This window comes from Hipposideros armiger, unplaced genomic scaffold, assembly GCF_001890085.2.
Source record: "Hipposideros armiger isolate ML-2016 unplaced genomic scaffold, ASM189008v1 scaffold_83, whole genome shotgun sequence".
In the NCBI taxonomy this organism is placed as follows: Eukaryota; Metazoa; Chordata; class Mammalia; order Chiroptera; family Hipposideridae; genus Hipposideros; species Hipposideros armiger.
Genome location: NW_017731433.1, coordinates 4,013,630 through 4,024,281, shown reverse-complemented (window position 1 = coordinate 4,024,281; position 10,652 = coordinate 4,013,630). Strand labels below are relative to the sequence as shown.

Below are 10,652 nucleotides of genomic sequence, written 5' to 3'. Positions count from 1 at the left end.
GAGGCTTTCATTTTGGTGGTGGGGGGTTGTTTTAATCAGTGTCTGTCACTTTTACAATGAAAGAACTCCTTTCCTTCATATATAGAGGCTAGGTCACTTGTTTGGAGAAGTGATTAAATCTTACTATTTTTGAGCAGAAATTTTTAAAAGGCTGAACTTGGTAAATATAAGAGTGCCTGAAATAATAGGATGAGTGATTAGAAACAGTCTCCCAGTCTCAGAGCTGCCCCATTGCATGACCTATAGAGACAGAATATAAGTTACTTAGATACAAATATAGAGCTAAAGGTACACTTAATTTAATGCCTTGCCACTGGGCTTGAGTTCAGCTTTAATAGAGCCATTTTTTTTAGTTAATGGGTGATTTTATGACAAGAATGTAAAAATGATTTCTTTTACCCCAATGCATTTCATCTGAACTGTGCTTAAACTGCTTTTCACCTTAGCAAAAGGAAGACCTTATGTATACCCAAAGTTATTCTGTTAGTGGTCTATACAACCCTGTGATTCATTTTCTAGATTAATTTTGAGCCAAAGTCTATGTTCCTGTTTACATTGTGCTTCTCAAAAATCCTCAACTGCCAAGTTGCTTAGTCCTAAGTCCTCTGAGGCCAGTACCTTTTTTTTTTCTTTTCCTATTTTAAGCTTGCCTGAAAACTTGCTCCCTTATCCCCACCCCAAATTCTTCTATTTGGGTGTAACATTTGGAGAGGCTGAGTTATAAATTTCTTACAGCCTTAGGTTATTTTTCTATGATTGAGTCCATGGCCCAAGTGGTCACGTAATGATTTGCCCCTAACAGGAAAATTCTGCAGAAGATCTTGCTTACATACTGAGAAATTTAGCACCAAATGTTAAATACAAGATACAGCTAACTTCTCTCGCTTCTTGAATGCTGCCATGCTGACTCTGAGATGGCTAGCTTCTTAGACATGGGCGACTAGAGAGCATTTCCAGTGGGCTTGTCCTTTGGGCAGGCTCCTTGTTCCTAAAATTACTTGTTGGCTCAGTATATTCAAACTGCCATTGTCATACTCAAATACGAAGTTGATCATTATCCAGAAACTTTATTGGCCGAGTTTGGGACTTCACAGCCTTGGGAAGGCTCATCTTCAGAAGGCTTAGAATTTGGAGTTCAAGCGTTCTCTTTGCACGTCTAAAACTATAAACCAGAATCCGGAGGAGTTTTTTCAGTTTGTTATTTCCAAGTGCATGCTAGTTTAAAAAGGAGTGCAAAAAGCTCTTTAGGTTCCTTTTTCAAACTTGAAATTCCCCACAGTTTTAATTTACTTTTACATTAGTTGATTGCAGTGATAAATGTATACCTACCAATGTTCATATTTCTTTACGTACATATTTTATATTGTTAGACTAAAACTACCTTTGGCAAATGAAGCACATTCTATAACAAAGTACTGAGTTTGTGTTTTGTTTACACCTTCATAAATCATGTAGATGAGATCTGTGGCTATTCCCAGCCACACATAAAAATATCCTGTGCCTGGCTGATATTTCTGGACCTTCAAGGTCAATAGGCTGATCCTTTGCAGAGTTGTGAATTCTTGGAAGTTCATCTTTCCTATCCTTTTCTTAGGATGCCTCTTACAATTTCTTGGTGCAAACTTCTCTCATTTTAGGAGGACCCTCACCTTCCTGCTCCCTCGTCTTCCTTATCCCTGCGTCCCACCTCTCCTTATACTATAAAAGAGAAGAGACCTCTTAGTTAATCTTGCGGGTGACTGACTAGTGACATTTGGCAGGAATGGGTTCCTGTCAAGGTATTCTGGGCTAGTGCCTGCAGTTTTAAAATACCTTAAAGCTTTGTTTCTTGTTACAGAAACTGAAAACCAATTAATCAGCAAGTGAGCGAATAGCATAGGGACTCTAGAAATCATCCTGAGACTCTTAGGCTGCCTCTGAGGATAATCTTTTTAAATTCCTTCAGAGATGACTGGGATTGGAAAGGGTACATCTGGTGATTCCACACTGATGGCCCCTCCCTTTGAGAGGTGAGCTCAGGCTAGACTCAGCGCTTCTGAAAGCCCTGGGATCAGCTAAGGTCAAAGATTCTTTCCTTAAATATTGTCCTGGAGAAGGGAAAGCATAGGGGGGCATAAGAAGCACCCTTCCCCACACAACCGCTGAAAACATCCTGCTCATCAGAAATAGAAGACAACTGATAAAAAATATGTGGCAAACCACCATGCAAATTGTGAACTATATGTTAGAACTCTGTGTTTTTAAACATTAACCATTAGATAGAAATAACTTCCCACATCCAATAACTCAAGCAACCAATTCCCTAATAATTGAGTTGCCACACTGTTTTTTAACTGTCTCCTCCATAACACTGTTCCAGGCTCAGACCCAACCCCCATTGCGCCTGAGCACAGGTCTGTCCTCACCTTCAACTTAACCTTCCTTCTCTCTTCTCAAGTGATGTGCATGTGTATTCTTTTCTCACCCAATAATGTAGGTGGTGTTGAGTGAGAATTTTAAGATTCCTTGTAAGCCTCTCCCACCACCACCGTCTTCCAACCTTCGAAATAAAAAGATCCCACGTGCTGGAATGCACCACTGTGTCTTCTTGTTGCGTGACACAAGCATGAAATGAAGACATGTGTCCTTGGTACTCTTCCAGTAACAGAGGTTTTAGATGCACATGTGTCTAATGCCCTTTATAAGCACCTTTCAGGCGTTTCTTCACCATCCAGGGAAGTGGATCTTTCAGAACTATTGATGCTATCTTCCAAGTTGGCAACTTTTTAATAAATAAAAACAGAACAAAGAATGGAAAAGTAATAAATATAGTTCAAGATTTCTGGCTGCTGGGGACTTTATATTCATAGGCACAATCAATGTTCATATCAAACAAGTAAGGTTGATGCTTTTACATTGTATTTTATAGAGATGGTGGTGGGGTGCTGAGCCCAGGGTGGTTAGAGAACATATCCAAGGTCACCTAGCTATACTTGAGAGAACACCATGCTTTCAACCCTGCTCTCGTTATTTAATGAGTACGTGGATAAGGCTGCAGACCACAACTAAACTTCATTTCCAAAGAAATAAAGAAAGGGAATTGAGGGGGAATTCCCTTAATGAAACAACATTGCAAATCGCTTAGCCCAGTGCGTGGCACATGGTAAATTCTCAGTAAGTGTTGTTGCCTCAGTGTCAACTCTTTGAGAACTTTCTTGCAGTAAGAATGTTAGTGATCCTTTATTTCTCACTTGCGAGATGTGAAGTGATTGACATACCGCTGCTGGGCTTGGAATGTTGAGCCCTGTTTCTGTTTATTGTGATGGGGTTGCTTGTTGCAAGACAGGGTCCCCACTGTGTGGTAGCAGTAATTAGCAGTGTTGCTGCGTGGCTGCAGGAACCAACTGCCAGCAAATGCTGGTCCTTCCTCCCTCCCTCCTTTCTGTCTTTCTTTTTCTTTTTAATCTCATTACATAATTTAACAATCATTTTGTCCCATAGTGAGATGAAAAGAACTTAGAAGCCTTCAGCTGGACCTGAATGGAAAAGCAAATTAAAGAAATCTCTGACATTAGTGCCTGGCTAGAGCAGAATTGTTTTCTACTGAATATTTGAAAGGATTTTGTCCAATCTCATTTTAAAAAACTCGGGGCTTCCACTGCGTTCCTTGGGAATTATAATTATGTGGCCTAATAGAGCTCAGTGGTGGGACTTTGTCTCCAGCTGATATAGAAGCAATGGATACATTTGTGGGAGGTCTGGTCACTGGTTTTAAAATGGGATTTGAAGAAGGGGCACAAACATGTTTTGCTCACTTGAGAAAATATTCTTTTCTTTATACCCAAGAACATTTCTTTGGTACATCCTGCTACCATTGAACTACAGTTTGCCACACACATAATGGGATTTTAAAAACTTTGTATTGTGGAGAATCCCCAAAATACACAAAAGTAGTCAGTATAATAGACACCCATGTGCCCAGAACTAGCCCCAACAACCAGGGGTCAACCCTGCCCCATCTACACACTCATCTACTTACTCCCTTCTACTATTATTTTGAAACAGATCGTCTCATCATATCTTTTTCTTTTTTTCTGGTAAAATGTACATAGCATGAAATTTACCATTCTAGCCAACTTAAAATGTATAACTCACTGGCATTAAGTATACAATGTTGTGCAAGCATCACCTGTATCTAGTTCCAGAACTTTGTGTCACTCCAGAAGGAAGCTCTGTACCCATTAAGTGGCAACACCCGTTCTTTCCTCCCCCTAGTGCCTGGCAGCCATTAATCTGTCTTCTGTCTCTATGGATTTGCCTATTCTGGGTATTTCATATAAAAGGCTTCATACAATATCTGGCCTTTTTTTTTTTAAGTCTGGCTCCATTCAATTAGCATAATATTTTCAAGATTAATCCATGTTGTGACATGCATCAGCACTTCATTTGTTTTCATAGCTGAATAATATTGTGTTGTATCGATATACCATATTTTGTTTATTCATCTGATGATGGACATTTTGGTGATTTCTACCTTTTGTCTATTGTGAGTAGTGCTGCTTTGAATATGCAAGTTTTTGTTTGAACACTCGTTTTCAATTCTTTGGGGTACATATCTAGAAGTAGAATTGCTAGGTCATATGGTAGTTCTCAGTTTAATTTGTTGAGGAACCATCAAACCGTTTGCCACAGAGACTGCACCATTTTAACATTTCCTCCAACAGTGTATAAGGATTCCAATTTCTCTACATCCTTACCATCACTTGTTATTTTCTGCCTTTTTTCTTTAAGTATAGACATCCTAGTGGGTGTACAGTGATATCTCATTGTGGTTCTGACTTGCATTTTCCTAATGACTATTGGCATTGAGCATGTTTTCATGTGATTGTGACTTATATGTGTATCTTCTTTGGAGAAATGTCTATTCAAGTCTTTTGCTCCTTTTAAAATTGTATGTTTATGTTTGTGTTGTTGAGTGGTACCTTTCTTTATATATTCTGGATACTATACCTTATTAGATCTATGATTTGCAATTTCTTTCATGCTGCAAATTGTCTTTTCACTCGCATGATACTGTCCTTTGATGCACTAAGTTTTTTATTTGATGAGATCCAAATTATTTATATTTTCTTTTGGCGCTTATGCTTTTGTTGTCATAGCTAAGAAAACATTGCCAAACCCAAAGTCATGAAGATTTACCCCTATGTTCTCCCTAATAGTTTTATGGCATTTGCTCTTATATTTAGGTCTTTGATCCCTTTTGAGATAATTTTTGTGTATGGCATGAGATAAGGATTCAACATTATCTTTTACATGTGGCTATCTAGTTGTCCTAGCACCATTTGTAGAAGAGACTGTCATCATATCATTTTATCTGTAGTATGTTTCTCTAAAAGATAAGAACTGGTATTTGTTTTTTACTTAACTACAGCATCATTATCACACTTAAAAAATTATTAACCACATTTCCTTAGTATCATCAAATAACCTGTAGATTGTTTCAAAATATTTAACAGCTTTTAAAAAAATTGGTATCCAGAGAAGTTGCATCCATTGCAATTTGTTGGTATATCAATCTAAGTGTCTTAAATTCTGTAGATTTCCTCTCCATCTCTTTTTTTTCCTTCCTGTAAGTTATTTGTTGAAGTAAATGGTTTGTTTGACCTGTGGGTTTTGTTGATTGTATCCCCATGATGTAACATGTTCCTCAGTCCTCTGAATTTCCTGTAAATTGGTAGTTGGAAGCTTCCATAAAATTCAAGTTTTGGAGATTTTTTTTGTTTGTTTTGGTTTGGTTTTGGCAAGACTACTTCTTAGATGATGTGTTATTCTAATCAAAAAGCAAATCAGAGCTGGTTATTTCTTATCATTTTATGTTAGCAGCCATTGATGATCAGTGCCTAAATCTACTCCCTTATTAGAGGTTGTGAAATAGTGATATTCTAATTCTATTATGTCTTATTCATTTAATAGATGGAATACTTGCTTTGTATGGAGAGAAGCTTTATTTTTTTTATTCTTTACCCAGTGGTAAAACTTGTACAAGAAAGGCAGTATAATTTCTGATTTTCCTCTTTATTTACCAGTTCTCAAAATAAAAAGTTGCTTCTTCATCTTCTTCATTCAGTGCCAGTTCCATCTTTCTGAGGGGTGTCTTGATTAATGCCTTTAGTTAAGCATATTTAATGTGTTTCAAGACATTGCAGTTATTATTCTTATTGATGCTCAAGCTATCCCATCTTTGGCCAGTCTCTTAATTAAAGTTGACTCCTGAGTCCTTTCTAACATGATTTTATGGTCTTTGATAGCTTCCTGGCTATCATACTTGCATATGATAACTTTACAACTCTTATTGGAACTGTGGCACTTGACAGATTTCCTTATGAAAGCTCTTGATCGGTCTCTATATTTCCACTGGCACTCTGAAGAAGATGGGAAACTTTTCCTACCCTGTGTGAAATCATAAGAAGACAAATTAGAACAGCCATTGTAAACTCATTCATGAAACTAATTTCATGAGTTTTTATTGTTTCAACTAAGCATACAGAAAAAAATTTTTTTAATTCTGCCTGAAAATTTTGCAGCCTGATGAGGTATCTTTCAGGACCTGGTGACAATATTAGGAATGTACATTTGGACAAAACAAAAATCATTAATGTCATTTCATTATGGCCCCATATTAGTCCTGTTTCTAGTGTCAAGTCAGAGATTGATTGGTAGTTATTCTGAATTATTTGTTATATAATTACAATAAGGTGACTTTTGTTGAAGATTTTTTTGAAGAAGGGAAAGTATGTAAATGGATGTGTTTCTCTAAACCTAGCAAATGAATGTAAAAGCAGATAGATTGCTTTTCCTCTTCTTGTCTACTTCTCTGTTAAGTAAGGGAGGTGTTTATTTTCTGCCTATTTTATAAAGCTGCTGAGTACTGTAATGAGTTTATATTTGTAGAGAACTTGGAGCTTTTGGGATGAAAGGTGCTAAATTGGAACTTATTGTTTATTGACTTTATTTGATGTGTCCAAACTCCTGGGAACATTTGCTGGATTTAATTAAAAACTGATAGTCCTTACTCTGACAGCTTACGATGCCACTTGCAAACCAATAACTTACACAGTTTACACTTTTATTGTCCTAACTTGGGACTGTCTAGACAACCATAGCTCTGTCAGACAGGGGAATAATCCTACTTCTGTAGGAAAAATGAGTTCGACTGCTAGACAAAAACACAGAGACAGTCTCAACAATATCTGAACCAATTAGCTTCCCTCATTTTATAAAATATATAGAATATGGAGATTTTCCTCAATTTCCAACTATAATGTTAAGGTTAGAAATTTAATAATAATTTTCTATTATTTTGGGAAGAAATTAATATAAAGGTTTATGTTTTACATATTGTATAATGATCACTTGTTCTTTGTAGGGATGTTATTCCAAAGCAGCCAACTGGAATATCTTAATGTGTTCTTAACTCAACCCAGTGGAAGCAGAGAAGTATAATTATAATAACGGCTTATTTGCTTCCTTTGCCAGTTGGTGATGGAGTTTTGTGGCGCTGGCTCTGTCACTGACCTGATCAAGAACACAAAAGGTAACACGCTGAAAGAGGAGTGGATTGCGTACATCTGCAGGGAGATCTTACGAGTAAGTAACAACACGGGATATCTTGGGAGGTGTTGAACTTTGTACTGATCTTCGACTGAAATTCATCAAAGTTTCAGCAACTCTTTAAAGCTTTATTCCAACAGCGATGGTGGTAGTGGTAGTTTGTTGTGGTCTGCTCTAATGGAAGTGAGCACCCTTCTGAATAGGCCATGTGCACTCTCATTTGAGTTAATGCTGGGTGATTCCTTTTAGCAAGGGTTTCCAATTGGAAATGTTACTTTAGATCATAAAAATGGTATCCCAATTAGGAAATGGAATGTTTCAGAGATATTTTGATCACTCATTCGAGTCTCATTTGTGACTGATTGTAACTGATTTAAGGGTTGTGTGACTTTAACCATTTCAGTTCATAGAATCTAGTCTAATGGATTATACGGTTTTTAAAAAATTATTTGAAATTTAATTACTTAAACCAATCAAAATAGCTGGTCAAGACTGTGCCTATTTGTCCAGTTTTGCCGACAAATATCACAATCGGGCAATCTGGGCAATAGTGTCATGTTTGCTAAGCTCAGTTCAGGGAGAAGGAGGTAATTGGTCATATTTTAGTTCACTCAGGCTAGTTTAACTATCTCTTGTTACTAATATGGAGGCTATTTATGTCCATTGAGCATTCCTGCTAGATCTACTTGGCAGTCATTATTCATTTATAACCTCTACCTTCTTAATTTAAAGAAACAAAACTTTTTTCTCGATGTTTCTAAGATATACCTTTGAGAGACAGATTATATGCTATGGATGGATGCATGAATGGAAGTTAAGAAAGAAGGAAGTCATTAAAATGATTTGTATTCATTAAATTCAAACCACATTAGGCAAAAAAAATAGAAAATGATATTTTTAAATGATAATATTTATAATAGTATAAAAATCACAGGCTTAGAAATAAATTTACAGAAAGATGTGAATAACTTCTTCATGGGGAACTACAAAATATTACTGAGAGAAATTAAAGAAGGCCTTAATAAAGGGAGGTGTATACCCATTTCACAGATTAGAATGCTCATTATTGTGAAGATGTTATTTATCCCCAATTTGATCCATGGGTTCATTCCCTACCAAAATCCCCCCAGGTAGATCTGTGAATAATGACAAGCCAATTTTTAAAATATTACATGGAATTGCAAAGGGCCAATGATAACCAAGGCAATGTTGAAGAACAGTGCTGGAGGATTTACACTGCCATTTATCAGGACTTGTTATAAAACTACTAAATAATTAGGACAGAGTAGTATTGTCATAAGAATAGAGAAATGGCCAAGGAACCAGAATCAAGACTAGGAACAGACAAACTTTATATGTACACCTGATTTATGACAAAGGAATGCTGCCATGCCTGGGGAAGGGTGCTGTTATCTGTAAATAAGGTCAACAGAATAGCCTTTTGAAAACATGAAGCTTGACACCTACTTTATACATATTTAAACATTATTTCCAGCTAGATTATAGATATAAATGTGAAAGATATAAAAATAAAGCTCTTAAGAGAAAACATAAGATATATAATACCTCCATGGCTTTGGAGTAGGCAAAAGTATTTCTCAAACAGAACACAATCCTAAATAATAAAATAACAATACTTAGGTATCCAGTACCTTCAATTCGCAAATGTTAGCATAACATAATTTGCTCCAAAACTCCAATTTCAGATTCTTCGGGGATATAGCTTATCTGAAAAACATGAGACTACCTTAGAGCAAGTCTGTAAACCTTAGAACACACCACAGAGCCAAAATCAGACAGAGTAATTCATGGAGAAATGGAACACAATCAGTGTTGGATATCGCTGAATAATTATTTCATATAATGAACACAGTAACAAATATCATAAAGCACTAAAACTGGCAGTGATGAATGCCACCAAAGGAAATGAGAATTGTTGCTTTCCTTTTTGCATGTGCGCTAAAGCCAATGGAAATGTTTTTGGCCGTTCTGAGAAATATTTTATTGTGCTTAATTAAATTTGTATAACAGAAGGTGACTTTTAACTTTTAAATGAATTTTCAAATTCAAATATTGCCCCCCAAAAGTGGAGGATTCAGTTAAATCAAATTAGTTTTCTGTACACAGACTCTGTAGATGTTCCTGTTCCAAACTAGCACAGACGGGCAGTCTTCACTTTTCACAGTACTGTGAGCTGAACTCATGCATGCCCGGAACCATATCATCACTTGTGTGGCTCCATGGTTCCTGAGATCGAAGCCGATATGCAAGCATTTGCTTTAGCACAGCACCATGCATTGCAAGGGCCACCTCTGTATTTCAGAGGTGTTTATATTGATCCATTGCCCACGGCTTAGAATAGCACTGAGCACATAAAAGATGTGAATTTAATCATGAAAGTGTCTCTGGGTGAGCCTACATCTTTTTTGGACCATTAACACCTGAAATAGTTTATTTGCATCTTGGCTTATGTTCCTATTAACCCTTTTCAACACTCTGTCCCTGCAGGGGCTGAGTCACCTGCACCAGCATAAAGTGATTCATCGGGATATTAAAGGGCAAAATGTCTTGCTGACTGAAAATGCAGAAGTTAAACTAGGTAAGAACGGAATCCAGTGAGCCTAGTAATGGCAGGGATCAATAAAATTATTTCAAACAGCTGTTTGTTGTTGTTGTTGCTGTTGTTGTTATAATGAATGTAAATTTGTCACTGTGGTTTTGGAGGTCATTGTACTAAGAAGAGAAAGAAAAGTGTTTCTTTGTCTATTTCAGAAATATTTTCTAAAAGCACTTTGGGGAATGGATTGATATACAATATGGTAAACAGAATCTTATGCTTTATCGGTGTGTAGAAATAGTTGAGTTTGTTTTTGGTTTTTGTTTTTTTTAGCAAAGACCCTCTAGATTAGAAGTGACTGACCTTGAAATGGTTTCCTATATTCTACTATTTGTTTATATTATTGCTGCTATAACAGAACAACAATGACCCATTTTTTATTGAAACTATCTGCTGTTAGACCTATTTATTAGGTTGTTGGAAAAGTCATGACGCATTTTTGCAA

At 36.5% G+C, this 10,652-nt stretch overlaps 1 protein-coding gene across 1 annotated transcript in view; it reads left to right on the top strand.

Moving 5' to 3' along the window:
• TNIK (TRAF2 and NCK interacting kinase) overlaps window positions 1-10,652 on the top strand; it is a 398,889-nt gene that overhangs the window by 248,763 nt on the left and 139,474 nt on the right. The window contains exons 5-6 of the mRNA XM_019643919.1: window positions 7,516-7,626; window positions 10,099-10,189. Coding sequence (XP_019499464.1) covers window positions 7,516-7,626; window positions 10,099-10,189 — 202 coding nt within the window. The remainder of the gene's footprint in view (window positions 1-7,515; window positions 7,627-10,098; window positions 10,190-10,652) is intronic.